We start from the raw sequence: 27676 nt of genomic DNA on the forward strand, positions 1-27676 counted from the left end.
ACGGAGAATGCCTCAAATTTAAAACTTTGTGAAAATTAATTAATTCAATTAATCATTTTCTTGTCGGCTTAGTCCCTTTATTAATCCGGGGTCGCTACAGCGGAATGAACTGCCAACTTATCCAGCAAGTTTTTATGCAGCAGATGCCCTTCCAGGCGCAACTCATCTCTGGGAAACATCCACACACACACTCATACACTACGGACAACTTAGCCTACCCAATTCACTTGTACCGCATGTCTTTGGACTATGGGGGAAACCAGAGCACCCAGAGGAAACCCACGCGAAGGCAGGGAGAACATGCAAACTCCACACAGAAACGTCAACTGAGCCGAGGTTCGAACCAGCGATCCAGCAACCTTCTTGCTGTAAGGCGACAGCACTACCTACTGCGCCACTGCCTCACCCTTTTGAGAAAATTATAAAAATTTTAAGAAAATTAGTAAGAAGGAACAAGAAATGATTTGATGAGTGAGTGGTTACCTCATTTTTTGAGGTTGGAGATTGTGTTCTAGTATGGAATGTCAAGCTGAGAGGAAAGCATAAATTGGCTGATAAGTAGGAGAAAGAAGTCTATGTTGTGCCAAAGAAGGCGAGAGACTTACCTGTTTATACTGTTTGTCAGTACAGACAGGGATGGTCTACTTTGCACACTGCATCGAGACTTGCTGCTGCCCTATGGGTTCTTACAAGAAAGCCTGGCTGAGCCAGTAAAATCAAAACCACCCCTTAGAACTAGAACTCGAGAGGGAAACAAACACTGGTGCAAGAGAACCTGAAAGTATCACTGAAAATTCTGACTCAGAGGATGATTCAATGGATTACTGCTTGCGTAGACGCTTACCAAAAGTCGACAACAGAATCCTCTTCAATCTAAGACATGTGGAAACCTTAAGAGGCAGGCAGATGGCAGAACTTTCTCGTAAGACAAGAGTTGTGAAAAGTACAATCACTGCAATAGAGATACCACAAGAGAACTTACCTTACTTACCTGAACATAAAGACTGTCCAATGAGTGATCCTGAAAGTGAGAATGCACCTGTAATGGATTATGTTGGAACAGATATGTTGAAAAACTTATCTTTAGTAAATGATACAGAACTATTGGACCAAAGAGATGAACTGGAAATATTGAGTGAAATAGATGATGAAGCTGATCAGAGAAATCTTCAGAGTGGCCAGGCAGTGATCGACCAGGTTGAAGGAAATACATTGAAACGTTCGCAAAGACACCACGAGCCACCACAAAAGCATGCTTGTCCACCCCTCCCCCGAAGGCCCGCAATCACATTACATTTGGGCCTGGGCGTGCTTACGGCATCGATAATGCGCTGTTCAGTAAGTGCTCTTGCTCAGCAAATTGAAGATTGTTTTAGTTATATCGTTTGAGTCATTTGATATGCAGTGACACGCAGTCAAATATTTTGCTGAACAGATCAGCCTCTTTTGACACTTATAAGCAATAATACAGTCCTTGTGCTGTAGGAATTAGGGGGTTTGTTGAAGGTGCAGCTGTCATTCATTGAGAGGTTTGCGTCTTTAATAATCTATGACAGTTTGCTTTCATTAAACAGTAATTAATACATATGAAACAGTCCCTTAAAAGTTACGTCTTGCTTTCAGTTTTGGGCTTAAGCGTGTTTTGCACTCACACACAAGCGTACCGCGCCAAAGCTCATGTGAACCACGCTCTGGCACACCTCTTTCAACTAACCCAGGGCCTTCAAAGTGAACCGTGCCTGAGCCCGATTCAGAGCACTCACACTTCTCAAACGATCCAGGAAACGGGCCTGGGCACGGTTCGTATAGCATAGTGTGAGTAGACCCTTAATCATTGTGTTAAAGTCATGGGCCCTTTAAGAGTCAACAGGAGAGTGAGCGGTACTACACCACCATACCATTTTTGGTCAAGAGAGGAAGTTATGATTGGAAAAGTTACAGTTAAGAAAATTACAGTTCATCCAATGTGCTACTTTTCTCTCTACAGTAGCCGTTCCTTCTCTTCCGATCAATTGGCCCACATTGAAAAATATGCTAGCACGACAAATCAAATTGTACTTGCTATACACGCAACACTGCCTTCAGATCAGTTGATGTACAGGCTTACAGTAATTCCAGGGCTAATCTGAAAAAGGGCATCAAAGAGGCCAAGCTACAGGAGCTCTAAAACTAGAAGAGCACTTTTCCAACTCTGACTCTTGGAGCATGTGGCAGGGCATCCAGGCCATTAGCAACTACAAACCCAACCATTCCACACCCACAGCCACAAATGTCTCCTTCCCGAACAAGCTAATGATTTTTATGCTCAATTTGAAATAGACAATAAAGAAACCACTACCAGTATCACTTCCTTAACCCCTCATCTATCATACTCATCTCCTCAGAAGTTTACACAACACTGAGTCAGATCAACGGGCGCAAGTCTGCTGGACCCGGTGGTATCTCCCACACGTCCTCAAGGCATGTGCAGAACAGCTTGCTAGGGTTTTCACAGACATTTTCAACCTGTCCCTTAACCTAGCAGCGGTTCCAGCATTAAATTTGCTTTAAAATCACCTCTTTTGTCTAATGTGATGATAATGAGAATCAAGAATGTTTTGTGTTTCTTTAACTAACTTTACTCTTCTTCTGTATATTACAACTCACTCTAGTATCTCAGTAACTCCCCCTACTGCACTTCACAATATTAGCACCTAACATCCATGACAGTGCTTCTAGCCCAACATGACTGAATGACTATCGCCCTATAGCACTCGCATCCATCATCATGTAGTGCATTGAGCGTTTGGTTCTGGCACATCTGAAAGACTCACTCCCATCCACACGGGACTCACACCAGTTTGCCTACCGTGGCAACAGAAGCACAGTCTCCATATACAATACTCTACTCATACACAATAAAACATTTATACACGAATATTGGTTGTTAACTTTAGCTCAGCATTCAACATGGTCATACCCTCAAAGTTAATTATCAACCTTAGAGACCTAGATATAAACACCTCTCTCTGCAACTGGGTTATGGACTTTCTAACCAACAGACCTCAGAATGTTAGATCAGGCCAAATCTGCTCCACCACTGACACTCTCAACACTGGTGTACCACAGGATTGTTTGCTGAGAACTGTATGAACTTGGGGGGTTACAACTGCCCAATGCATCACTGGGACCCCACTTCCAGCCATTGAGGACAACAATGAAGAAATGCTATCTGCGTCTAGCACACAGTATTCTTAAGGACCCCTTCCATCCTGCTCAAGACTGTTTTCTATCCTTCCTTCCATCAGGTGCTTCAGGTTAAAAAACATGCAGCAGACTGAGGAAGAGCTCTTTCTCCAGAGCTGTTTCCCTTTTGAACTCTGCCCCCCACTGACTATTTTGCCCCCTCATACACCCCACACTTTACCCATACACCCTTTAAACACTACATTATTAATTATTTAATATTTGCGCAATTAAAATTGCACATAATTAAATGTATAATTAACTACTGTCTTCTAAACGCAAACACCCAGCTAAAATGGATAGGATTGATGATACTAGCAAACTGAACAGACCTTTATTTATAGGTTGCTTTCTGTACTTTTTCTGTACTGGTCTTGTTAGTATGATTATACAAGTGACTACCGAAACATCTTACTGCACGAAGCTGTCAATCAATTCGGTGGGTGGGGGGACCGCACTCCTACATTAACTTGTGGTCGGTCTGAAAACCGCTCTAATTGGTCTACCGTTTTTATGTTGTTAAATTGAAAAAAAGGACTGGGTGTGTTTATTTTACCCCAATATGACTTTCTATACACTATATCAACACATGTCTGTCCAAACAGCTTGAAATGTAGATTTTTCATCATTATTTCATATACTTTTTATAGTAGGCTAACAATAGTATGCATTTTGCTATTAGGTTTCATCATTGATGTTATACAACAATACCATTTATTAACGCAGAAGGATCATGGCTTCAGCGCCCAACCAGTGGTTTAAATTATATTTTACTCCTTATTTCTTTCCGTTTTATTTAAAAAAAAAAAAAAAAAACATAAATGCTTAAAGTTTTGTATTGCATATTTTTTAAAGATTACATTCAGCCTACATGCAGTGCATATCAGAGGTTGATGCAGCCAATTCTCTTTACTCATGCACTATATCTATTTCATTTATGACACTGTTAACTTGACCTCGCAGGCTGATCATCTTTAAACTCAAAAGGCATTTTTCAGTGTCCTAACTTGAGACCGCTGCCCCATAATGGGATGTTTCTTATTACAACTGTTAGCGATGTGAAAATGAAAGAAAACATTAAAAAAGGGTTTTGTGTTTTATCAATTGTACAGCTTAGTTTTAATAATAATGAATATAATAAATTATAATTTTAATTATAGTGTAGACTAATGTGCAGTGTCCAACAAAACATTTTTATTAGGTTACTCTTATAGAACTAATCCCTAACTGAAAAACAAATGTGAATGACAGGCAGTTGCATCTCTGCTAAAATTCATTTAACGACAAATTTCTTTTGCGTTTTTTTTTCCTTTAGAGATCAAGAGAGTTGTATTTAAAGAATTAGTTAACTAAAACATGAAATGAATGTCTAGTTCTTTCCTGTGTGAGTTTTAAAGGCTACTGAAGCACCCTGACCTGACGCGGGGACCAGATCTCTGGACTAATGCTTTAATTTCACAATTTTCATAAATTCATTGCATTTTCATATGGTAAAATATTTAAATGTATGTTCTGAAAGTAGGAATGACGGTAGTGTTAGTAATTAAAGTGAACTTCTTTTAAGTGAACTTCTGTCACAGATTCCACCTCCCCACTCCCACAAAAAACAAACAAACAAAAACACCACCACTGCAACACCGGAGGTTGTTGGTGACTTACCAACGGGCTAGTAAAGAATTGCCACCGTAACAGCCCTACTGCATACCTCTGATTATCAAAAGCAACTGGTACAGTACATACAGTATATTCATCTATTGTAAATCTCTGTTCAAAAATAATACAACCTGTATATAATGGTCATAGTACATCCATCTGTAAATATCGCCATAGTTACTTCTATAATTGCTCCTTATAATTTATACCTACATCCTAAATTTGTTCCTTGTGCACTCCTGGTTAGACCAAAACTGCATTTAGTTGTCTTATAATTGTACATGTGTAATGAAAATAAAGTTTAATTTAATCTAATCTAAAACATTTTTAAAAAGGTAAACATTTACTTTGTAATAATATTGTAAAATATTACTTGTTCTGTATTTTCATAATGATCCAATTTTAAATGACAAACCTCCTCTGGAACCACAACAGGCCCAGCACTCCTCCGACACCCATTTCCTCTTTAAACACCTCTGTGATGGGCATACCGGCGTATATGACCTCCTGGCCTCTTTCATCACAAATACTAGTCATGAACGACGCAGGTTTTCGAATCAACCCCAGCTCCTATAGGCATAAATACATCAATTTGGTCAGATTTCCTCCTTATGCAACGCATTTTAGTAGCATTGTGACATTGTGACAAACATTTCAAAGAAAATAGTAACTAAGCAGATGCCTGACCTCATTCCAAACCATGGGAGTCAATGAGGACAGGCAATTTTTGGTTACCCATATTTTTCAAAATATCTTGTGTTGTGTTCAACAAAAGGAGGAAATCCATAACAGGGCATGTAAATAAGCACAAATATCTTTATTTCTGAGTGATTGATTTTTTTGTTGAAATTTTTGAAAGTGATCTTTTATTTATATACTATTATTATGGACATAATAAAGACGATCTACACTCTCAGAAATAAAGGTACGCGAGCTGTCACTTGGGTGGTATGTTTTTAAAAGGTACAAATTTGTACCTAAAAGGTCCATAATAATACCTCAAGGGTACATATTAGTAGGTAAAAAGTACAAAAGTGTTCCTCTTAAAATTTGTAGGTACTAATATATACTTTTGAGGTACCAATATGCACCTTTTAAATACAAATGTTTACCTTTTAAAAAGGTACCACCTCAGTGACAGCTTGCGTACCTTTATTTCTGAGAGTGTATAAAGGCTGAAAGTATGCCTGAAAAAAGAATGTTAGACCATTTTATCCATTTTTGTAGGAAAAACCCTCTTTCTGGAATCTTAATTTTAATGTATTTTTGTTGCCAGTTATCTTTAAAATAACAAAAAACTAATAACAATAAAGGTGAAATAAAGTGCTTTCAAAACAAAGCCCACTCCAATGTTTCAGCATGGTAAGCAACAGAAACAGATCCCTATAAGAGGCTATTTCCATCAAAAAACATAGTACAGGTCTTACTCTTGCCCAGGAGTAATCCATTGGAACAGTAGGAGGAGGAACCTCCTGTTCTGGAACAATGATTCCATTTGTGACAAGGTCATCATAAACAAACCTTCCCAACGAAACAGAAAAAATGAGATGAAGCATTATTAGGGGTAAAGAGAGTAATAGGTTAGGTAAATAAATTATATTTACACAATTACATAATAATACATATAAATATATAAAATTTGAAATTTGAATATATAAAATATAAAAAACTTGAAAATATTTTATTCAAAAAACTATCACAACATACACAGAAATCTTTAGAGTCATTCTACAAAGTTTTAAAAACAAATATTTATCAAATGTTATTTCTAAAACTAAATAACTTTTTTTTTCATTTAACTGTTATTTATAGAGATTTTAATTCAGGAACTATTCAGAGAGTGAACTTATTGAGTAAAGGACCAATCAAATCCATTCAAATCAATAACTTTACTGTAAAATGATTAAATAAAATGAACAGGTTAAAAGAAATATTCAACAAAGAGATTCCCCTCACTCCACTGAAGTTAATTAACCCCCACAACAATGTAAAAAGTAAAACTAACAAACAAACCTTTTACTAAATATTTAGAGGTAAATTGTAGAGTACTGCCCTTACAACTACACAGAGTATCTTACCCACAACACAGCAATAAAATCATAATGAATTATTAAGGGACCACTTTTAATCACAAATGTGATACTACTTTGACCATACTAAACAGCTAACAAAAGTGGTCTACTTTAAATCATCAATCACTCACTTGATGACATCGCCCAATTCATCAAAGCTATTGGGCACAAATGCACCTGCTTCCCGCAGTGCTTGATTTTTGGCAACAGCTGTCTCTAACACTTGCGTGGCACATGCTCCAGCATGGCCAAACTGCACCTAAAACATACAAAATAACACAATAAGTTAACAGTTAATGTGTGCTGCTGTACTAACATCTAGTAATTCCACATCCTCATTTACATTCTATGGATGATGGAGCTTTTTCTGCTCAATGAATGTAATGCAGAATTCTCCCAGCAGAGCTCATTGTCTGCTAATTAGTTCCTGCCTTAGGCATTCAAACACAAATCATGATGACAACCAACTCTTGTACGCCCACAAATAAACACAGCAACTCTTCGTGCTTGGAAATAAGTTAGTTTCTTTTTTATAGACCCTTTTCACGATGACATCGCTTCACTTAAACATAAAGAATTAACAAAGCATAAATAGTCCTCACCTTAGATTAGGTCACAAAACTGCATAAAATTGAGTTTAGTTGAGTTTGAGTTGAGTATTAACATGCAAAATAACTATTACTACATGCATCAATAAATAAGTTATAGAAATGTTTATTTGAATAGTTTATAAATCATTTACTTATTTATTCAAAATGATCTTTACATTTTCTAAATTATCTCAACCAACTTCTCTTAAATAAATTATTTTTTTATATAATACAATAATTAATTTAGTAGTGAAAAAGGTATTATTAGCAAAGTATGAAAATAAAATAATTTAGCACATATGTGCTTAAAAGTCAAGATTACAGAATTTGTGGCTGTAATAATAAGCTTTACTGTCTATTAATGTAGAGTTAATGCTTAAACTATCAATTAACTATTATTAAAAGATTCATTGTTTTCAAGTGTAAACATATTCTTGTGATCAAAGCTTTTGTCATTACTTCATGTTATTCTAATATGCTGGGTTAATGGAACCAATATCAACTTTAAATCCCAGAGTTTATATATATATTGGGCAAAATATGTATCGAACACATCACTATTTTTCTCAGAAAACATATTTCAAAAGGTGCCGTTGACTTGACATTGTCCCCAGGTGTAAATAATAATAAATAATAAAATTAAATGACACAAAGAAAAGTATTGAACACATGAAGAAAGGAAGGTTTAGAAAGCCAGTGAAAGCTCAGACAGCTGCTGAAATCTCTTAGTAATTATTCAGCAACCCTCTGCCCTTCGTCATTGTAAGCTAATATTAGCTGCTTCAGTCCAACATTTATATTATCAGGATGATGAAAATGAAACAAGGGTGGACATTTCACCAAGACAATGATCCAAAACACAGACAAAATAACTCTCAAATTCTTTCAGAGAAAGAAAATCAACCTGTAGAATGGCCCAGCCAATCACCTGACTTCAAATATAAAATACAAATTAAAGATCAGATTTTTACACGCTGTTGAAGTGAATAACTCACACCTTAGCAGTTCATGTAATGTCATTCTCCAAATGAGAGGTGTATTTAAGCTGCCATTACTAAAAAACTTCTATAAAGTCTTCAATATGTTGCCGACGCAGTGGCACAGTAGGTAGTGCTGTCACCTCACAGCAAGAAGGTTGCTGGTTCAAGCCTTGGCTGGGTCAGTTGGTTTTTCTGTGTTGGTTTTTCTGGTTTTTCGTTCGCATGGGTTTCCTCTGGGTGCTCTGGTTTCCCCCACAAGTACTAAAACATGCGGTACAGATGAATTGAGTAAGCTAAATTGTCCGTATGTATTAGTGTAAATGAGTGTGTATTGATGTTTCCCAGAGATGAGTTGCAGCTGGAAGGGCATCCACTGCATAAAACATGTGCTGGGTGAGTTGGCGGTCCATTCCGCTGTGGCGACCCCAGATTAATAAAGCGACTAAGCCGAAAAGAAAATGAATTAATTAAATATGTTTCAGTAGTTCAGTACTCTCTCCTTGTGTCATTTTGTTTCGTTTTTTTTGTAATGCGAACGAGACGCTGAAGAAAAAGAGGTGCGAATCCAAACTTAGGTTTATTTAGAATGGTCAGGCAAGCAGCTTCAGCTGTGGGAGTCTAATCAATGGAGATTTGGAGCAGGTGTGTGTTGCTTGACTGGATTTTGTAGTCCATATACCAGCAGATTTTTTGTAGTCCCCTGGACATTGGGGTATTCAAGAGAATCTGGCGCCCCTGGCCGTTTGGGGGATTCGGGAGGATCTGGCGCCCACCGTTTAGAGGATTCTGAAGAATCTGGCGCCCTCTTTGGGGACTCAGAAAGGGGATCTGGCAACTCTAGAGGATCTGGCAGCTCTGGCAGGGATGGAGGATCTGGCAGCTCTGGAGGTGGCGGTGGCAGCTCTGGCAGTAATAGCTCCGGTGGTGGTGGCAGCTCTGGCAACTCAGGTGGTGGTGGCCATTCTTGTAGCTCAGGTGATGGCATTTCAGAAAGAGGCACTTGAATGGGAACTATGACAGAAACAAACTCGAAACAGGAAGCCATCTTGTGAGCTGATGGCAGACTGGCATACGGGAGATGCCAGCTTTACAGTGGAGTGAGCAGCAAGCACCATTGCCAGTGGGTCTTGCGGTCCCTCTCCAGACTCCAGCAGATGATCGGCTAAACTCACCTGCACTTCTCTGCCTGATCCCCCGGGATAAAGTCTAGATAGGATACAGCTGTGGATTCTCATATCAATATAGTATCACCCCCGTAGTCTATATCAAATATGATGAATTAAGTCACTTGCATTGATACAGAATATTCATACTTTGAGATTAGCATTCTGTGTGAGTTGGATCAAGAGGAGATTGTGTGAACAGAGTGCAGGAGAGAGTTCAAATGTAAATGAAGGAAACAAGAGTAACACCCCAAGCTTGTATTGTCCATACTGTATGTAGAGACATCAACGTATTTGAGGTATCTCAAATCATACAGTTTTGATCACTGTGCTAAAGGGGAAGTGATAAGAACCATCAAACTGCAAGGATATTTGTCACCTTATTTAAATGCAATGGTCAGTGAATTTTTGTCCACATGTGAAGCCTTGTTAAATAAAATGTGAGGAAAGGAAGAGCGACACCAATAGGCAACATCCCATTACCTGAAGGACCATTTAAGCAATTGGTGATGGATTATGTGGACATGACAAAATGAGTTCAAGGCAATGATTGTTCCAGGTGACTAATTGTATCTGAAGGTTTTCTGGAGAGAGTGGAAATAACCCAGGAAAGAAGGACCGTATCGGGTCATGAAGGCAAGTCCAATGTCAGTCCTAGTAGAAGGAAGAACAATCTGTCACCATCTATACCACTGCGCAAGGGCTCCAAAGGAAAAAAAAAAAACTGCAATAGAAGAACACCAACAGGAAACCGACCAGAAAAGCCCTCAGTGGAGAGCAATGAAGAGTGAAATGTGGCCAAGGATGGTAAACAGAACTATTAAAGAGGTGGTCCAGAGTGCATTTTTAAGGCTTATTCTGTTTAAAAGATGCAAAACAATGTGTGTTCATGCTTCATTTGTAGAAAAATTACATAATTTTTTCATATACCCTACTTTGATTATATACAGCTATTCAGCTAACATGAAAATGACTGTCATATTTCTGTCAGCTAACATAATATGCTGTGATTCATGGATCTGCTTTACGTCACCAGGGAAGACGTCATACACCTTCAAGCACAAGCATTTACACTGTGTTAACAGTCAGTCAGAGTAGCTGTTAGCTATCAGTTTGTGCCTGAATCAGACAGACAATGAAAAGCACAGAGATGAACCACAAGCCTGCTCTCTAAAATGAAATCTAACAAGTGTCTTTCGCATACACTTCAAATAAGCATGTGTAAGTAAAATGAAACATTCACATATCTTATCCGAGTTGGTCTTTAAGATGTAGAATGCAGGTAAAGCGGCCGCATAGAGACACTGCAGCACTGGTGAAGATTGTGGGTGTTTACAGCGGTTCGACAAATAAATATGAATTTGTAGTTAAACTGTTAGCGGTGCCAAACAGCGTTTCCCATTGTGTACATCCTTGTTTACGTCCTCGCTACAACATACTGTTAATGCTAGAAACTGTGTATGTACACATAATTGATCGATTTTAACAAATAAAAAAACGTACAGGTTGTGGCTCACAATCCACAGCTTCGTCAGTTGGAGGAGATTTTAGCCAAATCTAGCAATTAACTGAAATAGATTCTGGAAGCTGTCCATTGTCAAATGCTGGCATTTCTTTCTTTTTTATAATGCTCTGGAACATTTAAATTAAAATGTAAGCACGCATCTCGTGTCATGTCCTTTAGAAGCCAAAATACAGAAACATGATGTGGAAATAGCAGCGTTTGGATGGCATTTTTAGATGGGTCTGGATGCAGACCTGGTGCAGTGCAATCTGAGCTGCATACAATGCTTTTTAATGGGCTCACATAACCCCACCCCTAACCCTACCCCTCACAGTGATGTCACTCGCTCAATTTGAGTGCATTGTGTCTGACATTGCATCGCTGAGTAATGCAATCTCAGCTTGCATTATAAAGGCAGTTTAAAATATGATATCGAAAAATGATACCCAAAGTATACATTTCATAGGTCAGCCCAGAGGCATACCAAATCAGTTCAAAGCAAGAGATAAGGTTAAATCAGGAGCTGAATCAATCAATACTTGTTTGGATTTCTCAAAATAAAAATACAGAATGAATAAATTAGATTTACTACAATCAACAAAGATTTATTATTAGGTTTATTAATTATTAACAAATTAAGCTTTAATTTTTTAGGAGAAAAATTAGATGCAACTAGTAGATTGACATGGCAAAACAGTTTATCAGTAATTGGATGTTGGCAGATAAATTGGGTATGCAAATTATGTGATGATCAATGTTGTACTTACATGTCAAATAATACAGCACCAGAAGCTACTTTTGCAAAAGCCAAGACAAACCTCAAAGAATTACAGGTAGAAATGGCAACTAATACATGAAGAGATAAAAAATATGGGACAGGTTTGATCTAAAACTAGAAACATGGGATGCCTTACTGGTTAAAAATTATTAGAACAATTTTAGGAGTGACACTATTAATAGGAGCATTATTACTTTGTTATCTAATTCCTATATTGAAATCATTGGCTGTTAAAGCTTCAACAAAGCAAATGTAAATGCTAAACTTTCAGGACCATGAAAAATTCATGCTTATAAATGACCAACATGGACAGTCTAAGCAATGGACATGTCAGCCAAACTGGGAGTTGAAAATATATAAAAAAGTTCTGTAGAGTCTGAATAGAAGGAAAAAGAATAAGTCATACCCTGGGTGTAAGTGTTAGAACCTCTACCACAAGGGAGGCCCTCAATAATCCTGTTTCCACTATCGCGACTAAATTGAGCGAGCTAGGTCCAGCCGCGTTTCCGCTGTCACTTCCGGGGCCTGTTCGGGCCAAAGTGGGGCTTTCTCGGGGTCAACGACCTGCCTTTTTCGGCCTGCCGAATACCTTGCCCAAGTCTGGTAAAGATGGCATGCCATCATTACACTAGTTTTCCAATCACACACGAGTACATGCGGTTAAACAAATAAATAAATAAGTAAAAGAACATATAGCTGGTCAGTTTAAGACTATTCTATACAACACCTTATGGGCTAGGGGTATTTTTGAGTATGATAATCTTTACACTATATTAAAGACACAGCAGCCAGAAAGGTTGTTGAGAGTTTTTGTCTCCTTTAAAGGGGTGTTTGTGCATTATACATGCGTGTTTAGATTCCTGTATGTGAGTGTGAGACCGGGCAAAAGGGTGCTCACTTCTCAGCTCTGTTGATGCCACGAGTGGCTGGGTTTCTTTCTTTTGGGGATAATACAAAATATGAATATAACAGAAAGCAGCTTTTTTATGTGTCCACTTTTGTAGGCTCAAAACAACAGTGTCATTGCTTGATAAATACGCTTTATTGAAATAATTGAAAGTATTACAAATACCTTATATAATAAAATTACATTAAATAAATAAACCAAAATAAAATAAACAAAAGCTAGCTATAACAAAGTAGGTATATACAATATATAAATTAAACAGTTTTATAGCCATATTAAACTTTCATTTTACAAAGGCCTTTCTGAAATAAAAATTTTAAATATTTTCTAAAAACACTAGAAGAGGTTCAAAACATTATTTATAAAGTATTTGGATACGACGATATTAATCAAACTGTGCAAACAAAGCATTTTTGGGTAAGTGAAAGTAGAAACTAAACTTTTCTGCCATCCAGTCCTGCGCAGCGCCGCTTTACAAACACTTTAGGGGAAAACTGCAAATACAAAATGTGTGTATGTCCACAAACAAGTGTTCATGTTTTTATATGACTTGGAAAATTTAAAATTTAAATTTTAAATGTAGAGCTTTATTAGTGAATAGTTGCTGAGCGCAACAAAATATAGGCTATATTTTTTACTTGCTCTTTTGTGCTGAAACACTTAACACTTTCTTTTACTTAAGATTACCAAATAATATGTAACATCCCTTAATAAAGTGGGAATTATCTATTAAATTTCATATAGCCTAGGGAAAAATGTATGTTTTAGTTCTCTCCGAAGCATTTGGGCAGAATGTCTGACGTCTATCAATCAAAACGAGGATGGTATAAAATACATTTCATACCGAGGGGACTACCGCTTTTGTATAATGATATTATTATTAGCAGTATTATTTATTATTTCCATATTTATATTTGTTTTATTAAAAACAAGCTTAGATTTGCCAACCTGCCAGGTTTTAGACCATATGGGGCACAGCATGTGTTTTAGAATATAACTCTTTTTTTTTTGAGCTCATTTTGTGATTATTGTTCCTTTATTCGTTTGCTGGAAATTAGAACTGAATTTAGAAATAGTTTTGAAACGAATATTTGTGCTTAACAAACAAAATTATTTATTTATAGACTAATTGATGTCTGTGCGTAAAGGTTTCCCAATCCAAGAGCAAATGTGAAAGTAGTTCCATTATCTCTCATTCTCACGCAGTAGATGCTCTGTTTAACAGTTTTCTGTTAAAAAACTGTTAACTGTTTGCTTGTGAAATGCTCATTTTTCCACTTACACTTACTTTGCGTCCTGTAAATAGCGAATGCGCTCTTGGCGCGACGCAGCTGACTCTTAAGGGGAATGGGAGATGAGACTCTAATTGGTTTATTCTCAAAACACACCTATAACTCATTAAGAAAATAAACTCAACCCTTTTAGACCATGCGCCATGGTGCAAAGCAGGTTTTTTCTGTCCTTAAATTAGCAAAAACGCGTTCTGACACGCCCTGAAAGCATTTGCGCCCTGTGTTTTGCGCTCTGCGCATGGACTGTCAAAATAGAGCCCGTAATGCTTTACAGTAACGTGTCATTTGTATGTTTTAGTTGTCGTAACTAATTGTTTCGTGATGATGCGATGGTGTGCTTTATCTGCCTGATTCCTGCTGAAGTGGGTGGGTTGTGTGACCTTTGATTCGGGGGACGTTCTGGGGGTGGGGTTTGTGTGAGGCACTGCGAGCTACTAGCCCGACAGTGAAAACGCGACATGATTTTGACCTCATTACTCAACCTTCCCTGTGATTGGCCTGGCCCGATAAAAACCCTGGCTCGCACTGGCTTGACGGTGGAAATACAGCTAATGATGCGCAAAGTATCTGGGCTGAAGATCAACATTTATGCTTTTGACTTTTACCACACAGTCACACAAACTGTCCAAACAAACACTGAAGACTCATGTAGCGGTTATGTTGTTTTACCACACAGGTGTCAAACTTAGTTCCTGGAGGGCTACAGCTCTGCACAGCCTATTTAAACACACATCAAACCAATTGAGTCCTTCAGGCTTCTTTGAAATCTACAGGTAGGTTTGTTGGAGTTGGGTTAGAATTAAACTGTGCAGGGCTGCGGCCCTCCAGGGACTGAGTTTGACACCCCTGTTTTATCAGGTTATCAGTCTTATCCGGCAGTTTTTTGTTTGAGATTATACTGAAGACAGAACATTTCATCCTGCTATCAGCAGTCAGCATTGTCTAAACACTACTTAGATGCCAACAAGCGGATTAATATGTAGACATTGCCTCTACTACAAGTGAGAACTGCAAATCCTCTATTAAAAGTGAGACCCACAATGTCACATCCCCGGCTCGTTCCTGCTCACCCATTCAGCATTCACCTTCACAAACCAGTTCCATCCAATCCCGTGTACTCTCACCAGCCTTCTAATGGTTAGCACCTGTTCCCCATCAACCTAGGACATTATATAAACTCATCTTCTCCTCTCAGTCATCAAGTGGTATTGAAGTCGGATGGTTGTTCTCATCTTTACTCCTTCGTCATCTCTCCTTCTTCCATGGATGTTCCTTATGAGTCTTTAAGTCCCTCATACTGATCAAGGGAAGTGATTATTATTATCTGATGTTTCCTAAAAGATCTACTACCACTCTAATGAACTGTGTGCTTGTATACTCATTAGCGAATGATTATTACATGCTCTCTAATCCCTCTCATCAATCTAGAGGAATGCTTACACTTGTGTAGTTTACCAGAAGATCAGCTATCTACTAGATGAACTGTGTGTCTGAATACTCACCTGCTAAGTCTCTTACGAGCGAACTACAAGTGAGATTGATAACATTTGACGTTGACACTTGCATTGCTGTTACAGAAGATCGCTACAGCATTAATATCTACCCTTTGAATTCCCACTGTGATTAGTGATTTTGTTTTGAACAAAACTGAGAAAAGATAAGCATCACTGTCTTCCTTGTCTACCAGCGTGACGCACAAAGCTTCCACGGAAAGCGAGAACCAAAGCCTCCAAAAAGAATGAGAATGGCAAAGCCTCAACCATCACCATAACAGATTCAGAAGTAAAGCAGCTGTTGACTGTGAGTTGTTTTGACTTTGGGTTGTTTCTTCCTGGATTTTTGAACTGTTATGAACTATTTTTTTGTGTTAGACTGCAACTCTGCGCAAGACGTTTGGCCAAAGGAGAAATGGTCATGACCAACCAAGCCTGGTTTCTTCCGAGGTTATTTAATTATTCACTTTCGCCAATTGGTGACGTTTTTTTCCTTGTCGCTGTCGCCACTGGCTTGGTAGGTTCGGGACCGATTCGCATCGATGGATTTGCTCTTCAGTGTTTAAACTCTCAACAGTAAAAATTAAACCACACTGAATTAAACTAAACTGAATTGCAATACTCAAATCTGAACTGACACTGATTTAACTTACTATAATTTTCTATGTAAAAGCGCTATAAAAATAAAGATGAATTGAAAAAGTTAGACGAAAAAAGAGTGAGAGGAACATTTTGTTGCTTAATAGATTTATTTATTTTTCACTCGTTTAATTTTTGAAAATTGTGTTTTTTGTTTGATTCTTGACTTAATTTCCAAACATGATTTATAGTGTTTATTTTCAGTAATTACAACTTGAGGGTCTGTGTACTGTGGTAATAAAGTGATCTAAGGCAAATGTTACATAAAACTGGCACCCCAGATGGGATGAGAAAAAAATGTCTGAGTTGTGAGAAACAGAAAAACACTTCACTATTCAAAATCACTGCCACATCACAAAATGGCTGCCACCTCAAATGATTCACTTCATTATATAGAGGGAGATGGTAATAAATCCATTAACCAAATCTCAGCAGATAATCTTATAAACTTAACGGTTTCATAAACTGAAGGCATTCAAATCCCTTTACCCAAATTACAACAAGGATATGTCAGGCTTTTTCAACTTAAGCTACAGTGCTGGATATGGAGTTCACAAAAGTTTTTGATCTCAGACATCCCTTGTCACCAAGCTCCCCATCCACATTTAAAGAATCTGGTTTTCCGGATACTCTGATAATTCAACAATTGAGCAAAATGATGCAATACCAATATCAGAGTCTGAAGGACACCATGTTAAAGGAATCAGGAAAAATAAAGCAGTCTGTGTACACTTTCATCAAGGGAGTTTAGCAATTTTTAGGCATGACTGGATGGTATCGCCGCTTTGTACCACAGTTTTCTTAGGTGGCTGAACTGAACACCTTGAAAAGAAAAGGAGTAAAATTTATTTGGACTGCACAGTGTCAAGATTCATTTGATCCTCTTAAACAGCTTCTGATGTCTTCACCATTCCTTGGACATCTTAATTTGAATTTACCATTTGTCGTCTACATGACGTCGGATGATGTACAGCCTGGACGACATCGCAATCTACTAAAGGTCATGGGAGGGCCACCTTACCTGTCCAGGACTAACAGAGGAAAAGAACCTGGGTTGCACTATTGGTCGAGGTCTCATCCAGTTGCAATCAAGCCTAGGTGGAGGCTGTGGAAAAAAACACCCCAACCTTCCACAAAGACTTACAATCATGTACACAAATGTTACCAACATATTATTGTAGTCCGGTTTGTGCTGTTGACAGTGGTATTAGACAATAAACACTTAAATGTTTATAAGCAACTGTAAAACAACTTCTCCAGGCTCTCAAAACATCCTCACAACCCACTCAGAGGGTTAACATTCTTAAAACCCACTTTTTATTATGGCTTTTAATGCATTTATGTCACTAGTAAAATGTGCTGTATTTTTTTTTTGTATTATATGTTTTCTTTTCCAAGGTAAAGCACTGAGATTATTAAAGTTTCTATAGAAATTATGTTTTCAGGATGAGAGTCTATCCTTCCTATATGTACATAATTTGCTTTAAAAGATGATGTATGACTAAAGCAGTGCAAGAGAATTTTTTTTTTTTTTTATTTCTAACAATTAAGAATATAGCGTAAGATAACTATGCAAATGACTGTCTTCAGTTCCTTACTATGAAAACCATTCGCCTACATTCTTCATGTAATCTTCATTATCAGTCAAATTATGTACCTAATGTCGTGTGACCTTCAGATGTAATCCTAAATGTTGAAAAAAGATGCTAAACCGAAACACATGAGCTGTAGGTGCCACTTCGGACAGGGCAAACAGAAATAAGTGTCTCAAATGCCATGTAAAGGAATTACCTCAGAAGACAACAGGGTAGCACATGTTCCAATACACCAACATACAATTGGTTTAGTGATTAGGCCATCTGTAATGCCTTGACAGATGTTATACTCCTCCGTGCCTCCAATCTGAAAAACATTGAGAATTACAATGTCTAAGCAAATTACTCAAATTCTAGCAGTCATAATTTAAAGAATACAGATGGTAAAATAAGTATTTAATACATAGAGATTTTTTTTCTGGTAAATTTATTCTATAGAAGCTGTTGACAAGAAATTGCCCCAGATTTAGGTAAAAACTCTAATAATGCAAACGTACAAAAATCATGAAAACGTGTTTGTTTTATATTTATTTACTGAACAACAAGAGAGCAGGTACATTATTCACCATTTCTAAGGAATGTAAATGTACCCAAATTTGCCCAAACGCTTGTTTAATTGGTAGTGCATTTGCCAGATGTTAAGGACTACACTTATATAAATACATATTACATACCTGTATTAATACACAAATTATAAACAAATCACAAAAAAAAATCTAACAGAAAACAACCACAACTACAAAAATATTTGCAATAAAAAATGTTTGCAATGTTCATAAGTAAAAGTAATTTTCTAAAATTATACATAAATGAATAATAGACTTTTTCTAACACATTGTGGAATCACATTCCACTGTTGCAAACCTCTAAAACAAAAAACAACTTGACCAAAATATTTTCTTCAAAGTGGAATAATGCAATCAGCTTTAGTTGCACCCCTAGCCAAGCAAGGATTTTAAAATATTACCATGATGGAAATTGAACTCTTAGATCATCTGACTTGTAGAGCATTTTACTTTATTATCAACAAAAGGAAGACAAGATTGTAATAAATGAGTATTTATTAACAAACGAATAAACAAGGGAATTGCTAAATGTACATCTTTTCTAAAGACAAGCTAGAGTCTGATAAGGTAAACCTTATTCTAAAAGAACAAACAACTGAGGAAGTTTTTGTTATTAATGAATATCAGTTATAAACTTTTCCAGTGATGGGTTGCAGCTGTAGCTGAAGTTGGTGGTTCATTCCACTGTGGCGACCTCAAATTAATAAAGGGAATAAGCCGAAAAGAAAATGAATGGATGAATAATTTGATTATTTTATACTAAAACACATTATGCTAAGGTCTCTGTTAGAGGTTTGGAGAGTAGTATATTTACGCTTCTGCTGTTGATGCAGTGGTTGGAAGAAGCTGGATCTTCCTGCAGGTCTTGATGCATGAAACAAGCAAACTTAGGTTTCAAGAGCTTTGAGAAGAAGAAATCTGGAGATTCTGGAAATTTCACACAAATTTCTGAAGTACGTAGTCCTAAAGCAATGGTTTCAGTCGCCTTGGAAAAAGCACGGTAAATCCAATCACCAAGAAAATCTTTCCATGTACACACAACAAAGTTCTGAAGTCTTTGAGCAATTCAAATGAGCCTGAGACGTGCAGAAAATCCTTTTTTTCATCTTGCAAACATTCAGTGGTGTAACATTTGCATTAAAAACCACACAACTTGTACTACCTTGTTTATCACATACTACCTTGGGTATCACCACTCCTACACATTCAACTTCTTAGAGAGAATTGCTGCCTCATTTCAGAGGCTGCATCCTCTGAATGATGCAGACTTCAAAGGTGAGTCCTTCAAAGCCCACACAGGCTGAACCGAGCGTTTTGAAATGAGATAATCTAGCTAACAGAGGACGGATTTCATCACCAGGTAACCATAACAGTTGACGTTAATAAGCGCTGATAAAATTTGTAATTACTTTTTTTTCAAAGTGATATTAAAACTTATTTTAAAGGGTCACGAAACACCAAAACACATTTTTTGAGCTGTTGACAGTCGTATATGTGTCCCACACTGCTAAAAACACTATTAGGATACATATATATATTTCACTAAAAAATGAAAATTGGTTGTTTTGCATTATTTTAAGCAAATTCGTTCTTCCGGTTTGAAATGAATTTTTGAAGCTGCGTCATGGCCATGAGATGTTAGCATGTATTCCAGCGTGTAGACTGGATGTCTGTAACAGAGTGTCCAGTATTACGTCTCTGAGTGTGTTGCATTCATTCATGAGTATGGCTTGGTTCAAACCAATCAGCGCGCTCCATTATGTATGCGCTGCAACTTCATTAATATTCATGCTAGCTTTCTTATAGTTCATATGGTCAGCAGTACTCTTTTAGTGTTTAAAGACAGACCTTAGTCAAAATGATTTCTAAGTTACTAAGTTTACAGTACGTTGATATCTCTACAATATTGAAAGATCCGCTGTAAATGCAGCTCTCTGTGTGTAAACCAAGCGGCAACCTCCCTCTCTCCCTCAGGAAGCCAATACGGAAGTAACTAAAACTGCAATTCAGTACAGAAAACAGCAGTTACAGCAGAAAAAAAGGTGTTAACAGCCTGGTACAAAAAAAGATTTTGGTTAATACAGCTAATATTGCCCTTCATGACAACTGTGAGGGGGGTGATCTTTTTTTTATAACTCATCCGTTTCCTTTATATTAAGTTATATTAAGTTTGCATAATTAAGGGAGTGGCCACTTGATTGACAGCTAGGTCTCTTTGATCACCGTCACGTCACCTCAGCTGAATCCTGCAGATTAGCCACTGATCTTTGCATATTTATCGTATTTCTGTGTTATGTGGCTTTACACAGTCAACTGCCTTTTGGACTTGTTTCCTACAATTATCATATGGCATGGCATGCTGTGAAGTTGGCCTCCTTATAGGTTACAGCTGTCCAAAGGCTTTGGCACCAAAACAGGTGATTTTAGGAGCAGATAATGAACCTTATGCAGTCAGTACAGACCTAGGATGGAGCATTGTTGGATGCCCATCTTCACACCCTGAATCACAAAGCTTTCAAGCACAAATCTGTCATCGAGTCAGCACTAAAGAGCTTCCACCAGTGACCCCAGCAGATGTAATTAAAGTATTGGAGTCTGACTTTAAAGATGCTGGCGAAGACAGTAAAACGGTGTCGCAGGATGACATCGTCTTTTTGACTAAACTGCAGCAAGGCATAAGGAAAAACATCCATGGCCATTATGAGATGCCTCTCCCATTCAAAGAAAGACCTCACTTGCCTATCAATAAGCAACTTGCCACCATAAGGATCAATCATCTCAAAAGGAAACTCCTAAGAGATGAAAGGTATAAGGAACATTATGAAAAGTTTATGGAAAAGGTCATTGAGAGAGGTGATGCAGAAGAAGTTCATGATGAAGGAAAGGATGGGGAGAAGTGGTACATCCCTCATCATGGGGTTTATCACTCTAAAAAGCCTGACAAGCTTTGTGTTGTGTTTGAATGCTCCGCTAAGTACCAGGGTACCAGCCTCAATGACCATCTGCTCCAAGGCCCAGATTTAACTAATAATCTGATTGGTATTCTTGTAAGGTTCAGACAACATCCCATTGCCCTGATGTGTGATGTTAAGATGATGTTATATCAATTTCATGTGGACGAAGCAGACCGAAACTACCTCCGCTTTTTATGGTGGAAAAAGAGAGAACTAGGTTCATACCCACAAGAATACCAAATGAAGGTCCATCTTTTCGGTGCAACCTCAGTCCTCCAGGTGGGATGTGCCAACTATGGCCTAAAGCATCTTGCTAAGGAGAATGAACAAACGTATCCTCTTGGCTCAAAATTCATCACAACAGACTTCTATGTTGATGATGGTGTTACCAGTGTAGCCAGCACAGAAGAAGCTATCCAAAAAGCAACAGAAGCCCGACAACTGTGTGCCTTAGGTGGTCTTAGACTGCACAAATTTATCACAAATGATAGAGTTGTCCTGGATAGCATTCCAATTTCTGAACGATCCACTGAAGTTAAGGCCCTTAACCTCAACTTCGAAGATACACCCTTAGAAAAAGCTTTAGGGATCCACTGGCACATTGATTTTGACAAACTCAGATTTTCTGTTGACCTCAAGGACCAGCCGGCAACACGCCGGGGTATACTATCTACAGTCGCATCACAGTATGATCCACTAGGCCTGATTGCTCCTTTCTTGCTCAGAGGAAAATTGGTGCTGCAGGAAATGTGCAGAAATGGAACAGGCTGGTGTGAGCTTCTTCTTCAGGAATTGCAGCCAAGGTGGGAGCATTGGAAAGATGATCTGGCGAACTTAGAGAAGTTTAATATACCTCTCTGCTATGTGCCTGCAAGCTTTGGAAAGGTCATCAAAAGAGAACTTCAACACTTACCTGCAACAGTGGCTATGGCCAATGTTCTTACTTGCCATAGTCTTGCGCCTCTTACACCTAACAACTTGCTTACTATGAAGTCTGTTCCAGCGTTACCACCTCCAGGTAGATTCATTCGAGAAGACATCTATGCAAGGAAAAGATGACATCATGTTAAATATCTTGCAGAGCAGTTTTGAAGTCGCTGGCGAAGGGAGTATATATCCAGTATAGCTACCAGGCAGTGCTGGCACACAGCAAGGAGAAATCTTTAAGTAGGAGATATTGTTATGGAAAAGGCAGATGACTTGCCCAGAAATGAGTGGCGGCTTGCCAGAGTTATGGAGACTACTGCAGATAAAGATGGCCTTGTGAGAAGAGTCAAGATCTGTCTTGGTGACTGGAATCTAGGAAAGGATGGTCGTCGTCTCAGCAAGATGTCTGTTATAGAACGTCCTGTCCAGAAGCTGATCCTGTTGCTAGAGGCTATCTAGCTACCAATAGGAGCAACAAACTGTATCCTTTTTGCATTTTGCTATAGTATATACATGCATTATTAGTTTGAGTTAAAGGTCATTTCTATTTTGAAATCATTTGCAATTTATACTCCTTAAGTCATACAAATCTCCCATGATTTGGTGGGAGTGTAGATGACCTTTAAATTGTTCAATCACGGACACTTCTACCTCTGTCCAGTAGAGGGTGCTGTTGTCTTAAAACAGGCCGTAGTGTGCAAATTGAAGAAGTTATGGGTGAAGTGTTTAGTGCTACAAAAGGAAATGACTCAGGAGTGCTCTAAAAACTATGTTTAGGCTGTCAAAAGGGTTTTTCTGACTTTTAGCTCCTGGCTGATGAAGGGCAAAAGCTCTTACGATGATTTATTTTGAAGATTAAAAACTTTATAAACATCAGTCCCAGAGAGTAAAGTGCATCTGTTCAGCTGGGAATGCGACAGGTTTGGAAGTAATTCGCGTTTTCCTCAAGTTGAAAAATGTCATAAGAACAATACTTAGTGGCTCAATGTATTACTACAGTATTTTTAAAAGTCTAAACACTTTATTGATATAGTGTACAACCAAGCACATGTGGTAAGAACACAAACGAGTCACAGGTAATAAAGCCTTAAGCATTCTCCCAAAGTAAAGTGTGTCTGAACCAGGTTCAAGCAAAATGCCAGCAGGTGTTTGTAGCTCCGCTCACTCTCTGCCTCTTTGCCCTTGTTTGGTATCCCGACGTGAGTGCGATGACGCGCGAACAAAATGTCGATGGTTGGCCGCGCCTACTTGTGGCTTCTTTTGCGCTCTTCAGAAACCTATGGGTGACGTCATGGATACTACGTCCATATATTTTACAGTCTATGGTGTAAACACGTGAACACTGTAAGCAAACTTTTGCCGACCGTCATGTTGAATTTTCGCAGCATTTCTCCCCTGCGTGTGTTTGTTTTTCCTCTGTCCTCAGCGCGTGCTCAAATAGCAACTCCCCTTTTTATTCAAACCCTGCCCATTTTCCCACCCCCGACACTCCCACCCAAACAGAGCTAGACACACCCACTTTCCTGACTTTTTCCAAACTACAGGTGTGAAAACATCCTGCTGAAATGGGGGGTTTCACGGCCCTTTTAGAGATTTAAAGGGAAGGCAATGTTTACAGAAGCTGAAAATATAATTCCTTTGACCCATGCATGTACACATAAAAATGTAAACTGTTTATAAAATCCCTCTTTGTAAGACATGTCATATTCTTTTTGTTTTTTTAACATGTGTTTAGATAACCAAGTAAAATGCATCCTTTGGAAGATGCAGCCTCTGAAATGTGACACAGCTAATGTTTTATCCTTTCTCGGAAAGGCGGGATTGAAAAGATGGAACCTTTCAAATCTAGCATTGTGATTGGATGATCCTGTGAGGTGGTCATTGGATGTTGGCCTCCATGGTGCGAACAGCATTTGCATAGTTATAGCCTAGTAAAACTATTTTTATATTTAAAAGTCTTTAATATTGTCCTATGCATAATTCACTTTCCAAACCGCTTCTAGTTTACCCAAGGCATAGTGCTGAATAAACAAAAGCTGTTTCTCAATTTCAAGAACGCAGAGAACGGACTTGCGCTCTTCTGGAGACCGGTCTTGCCAGGTGTCCTCGGAAGAATGAACTTGGGAGACCGTGAGGACAGAGATCGCGTAATGTTTATATTCACCGTTTCATTTAGGGAATCTCCTGAGGTAAATAAGTGATATCTCTGAACTTTAATAATAAATGTAAATAAAACGCAGCGCTTCCCACCTCCAGTCGCAATGACTTCTGGGACTTCTAGAGCAAGTTCGGTGCTCAAGTCTGCATCGGTGTGTCCTCGATATCAAGAACACATCCCGGAAGTTTCACACGTCCTTCGTTCTTGCGGTCTTGAGTATTGGAACTGAACTTTGGCAGCTGATGATGACGTTACACGAGAACGCAAGGACGCAAGATCGCTGAAGAACTCATATTGAGAAACAGCTAAAGTCTACACATCAAAATGTAATGTTGATCTTTACCAAAGCATTCATACATAAACATTATTAAGCAAATTTTCATACAGTGGAGTATCTTAAACAGTGCATAGTAATTATATACATGTATATTTGAATCAAAATATATAAAAAGTGAAATATTCCATTTTGAGTCCACTTTGTTAGATGGAATTATAGTAATCCATGTGTTTCTTTGTTTCTAAGGTTATTTAGATTAAAATGAATGTTTAATAGGTTAGCCGTTTTGCAAGTTCTGGCCTCTTAACACCTTTGTCCTTTAGGAGAACAAAAGACAGATGGATCTTCTTTACCATCTCCATTGCCACTCTTACTGATATGTCTAAACAAAAAGCCAGATTTAATTGTTAACTCTGCAGCATTTGTTCAAATTGGAAATTGATTTGCACAACTGAATTTCTGCAGGCGGAGCAGTGACGCAGTAGGTAGTGCTGTCATTTCACAGCAATAAGGTCGCTGGTTCGAGCCTTGGCTCAGTCGGCATTTCTGTGTAGAGTTTGCATGTTCTCAGTGCATTCGTGTGGGTTTCCTCTGGGTGTCCAAAGACATGCGGTCAGGTGAATTGGGTAGGCTAAATTGTCCATAGTGTATGAGTGTGTGTGTGTGAATGTGTGTGTGGATGTTTCCCAGAGATGGGTTGCAGCTGGAAGGGCATCCGCTGCATAAAAATGTGCTGGAGAAGTTGGCGATTCATTCCACTGTGGCGACCCCGTATTAAAAAAGGAACTAAGCCGACAAGAAAATGAATGAATGAATGAATTTCCACAAATTCCTGATTTGACCGCTGATCACTACACTCTCCACCAACCCAGTTGCCAAAACACACCTGGGGCCTCATGTCCGAAGACTTGCGTGGAAATCTTACTAAAACATTGCGTACGCACAAAGCTGTAAATGTGCGTACGCAGAAAAAATTCAGATGTATGAAACACTGCGTACGCCGAATCTCACGCATATTCTTTTGTACATCCGAATGAACGTGAAACTGAGCGCAACATGCACGAGCACAAAACCCCTCCCTGCCTCCTCCCCCGTATGAATATGCAAATGACTCTACTTTGGCAAAACCCAACAAAAAAGCAATGACAAAAGTAAACAAAAAGAGAAACTTTGAACAGAATGTGAACTGGAGGTGCTCCTTTCGGAGGTAGATCGGAGAAAAGCGGTGTTATTTGCAAGTTTGTTCTCTGGAATTAACAACAACAGAAAAAAATTGAGTGGGAGAGTTTAGCTGATGCGGTTAACACAGTTGGGTCTGAACATTGCACTGAGTGAATTAGAAACTCGTACGGCGCACTCGTAAGACGTATGTCAACATGTTTTGACACGTTTGAGCATGAACTCGGCTCGAATCCAGCGTCTGATGAACTCTTTCTTCTTTTTCCCCCCGCTACATATCAGATTTTGCCTACTATTTATCACGAGAAAGACAAGTAGGAATCATTAATAAGTTTGTGAATAATATTTTATTTGCACATTTTTTGAATGGAAATGTTTCTGATTCACGCATGCAAATTCATCTTCAGATAGTGTCTTTATAGCAATGTGCGTGCAGTAGATCGCTCAGATTACATTGGGAAAACAGGCGACTGCTGCAAATTGTGCTTTAATGTTTAGCTGGTCAACTGTATGGTATGGAAACCTTATATAACTGCTAGATGAACCCGTCTCATACAGCTCCCATTGCAAGGCTCAGACACTTTGTAGAAAGGAATTTAACACAACTGCCTCTAGGAGTCGCCAATGGAAATAAAACAGACACGCACAAAAAATGTGCGTACGCCAGCCAGAAAGCTGGCGTGGGGCTGCGCACATTCCCACGTTCAGTTCATTGTTAGTAAATCCAAACGTGAGCGATTCTGAGCGTGAAACCTGGCGTACGCAAAGTTTTTGTGCGTACGCATCGTTGATACATGAGGCCCCTGGTTCTTTATCATCTGAATATGTAAATTAACTCTGCAAAGTAGTATGCCAAAGCTTAACATGACCTCCTTCAGTGTTTGTTTAGGTGTGTGATTTTCTGGCGTCAACGGTGTGTACAGTATTCAGCTGATGATTTAGACTTTCAGTACTTTGGTGAAATGAAAACTTTGCTTTGCACTAGTAACTTACAGCTTTGATTTTGTCAACTTCCCCGTTTGGAAGAGTTTTAAGAAGAAAATGGCAGTTTAAGAGTTTGCTACTTTTATATATATTTTTGTACCGTGCTGCTCATGTGAGAGCAGGTAGTATCGTTAATTTCAAGTCTTCATCACATTGGCAGAAGCCAATCATATGCACTTAGAGCTGGAGAGCTCGAGTCCTCTATCGGGTCTGAGTCACTTGTTCATCACAAGCCAATCATACGCGTTTAGAGCCGGAAAAAGAATTGAATTGTTCATCTCTCGAGTCCTCTATCGGGTCTGAGTCACTCGTTCCTCACGGGCCAGTCATATGTGTTTAGAGCCGGAAAAAGAATTTAACCGTTCATCTCTCAAATCCTCGGGTTTGAGTCATTCTGTCACGTGATGAACGAATGATCATGGCTCCTATCAGCTTAGGCTGTGCATTGATTAAGATTATATGTGACTGTCAGTGTAACGTGAATGAACCCCTGACATTTGAAGACATGAAGAGGTGAGCTGAGCAAAGAAACAAAAATGCCTTCATAGACAAAGAGCAGGTAAACTTGAACTATTATTTTCTTCTTATATTCTATTTATGACTTATTTGTCATGCATTCAACATTTTAGGCTTGTTGTAGATGTGTTTGGAAGCAATTCGTAACATTTTTATAATATTTTGGCAAATTGAACTAAATGAATGAAATGACTCGAAAAAAAGATTCGTTCATCTTGATGAAC

At 38.4% G+C, this 27676-nt stretch overlaps 1 protein-coding gene across 10 annotated transcripts in view; it reads right to left on the reverse strand.

The window, feature by feature from the left end:
• aclyb (ATP citrate lyase b) overlaps positions 1 to 27676 on the reverse strand; it is a 157850-nt gene that overhangs the window by 66813 nt on the left and 63361 nt on the right. For all 10 annotated transcript variants that reach the window (XR_012387883.1, XM_073918299.1, XM_073918302.1 and 7 more), the window contains 4 exons: positions 18088 to 18198; positions 7082 to 7209; positions 6306 to 6399; positions 5294 to 5448 (listed from right to left, as the gene is read on the reverse strand). Coding sequence is in view for 9 of the 10 variants with exons in the window: in XM_073918299.1 (XP_073774400.1) it covers positions 5294 to 5448; positions 6306 to 6399; positions 7082 to 7209; positions 18088 to 18198 (488 nt within the window). In the remaining variant the exon portion in view is untranslated. The remainder of the gene's footprint in view (positions 1 to 5293; positions 5449 to 6305; positions 6400 to 7081; positions 7210 to 18087; positions 18199 to 27676) is intronic.

This window comes from Danio rerio, chromosome 12 (assembly GCF_049306965.1).
Source record: "Danio rerio strain Tuebingen ecotype United States chromosome 12, GRCz12tu, whole genome shotgun sequence".
NCBI classification, from domain to species: domain Eukaryota; kingdom Metazoa; phylum Chordata; class Actinopteri; order Cypriniformes; family Danionidae; genus Danio; species Danio rerio.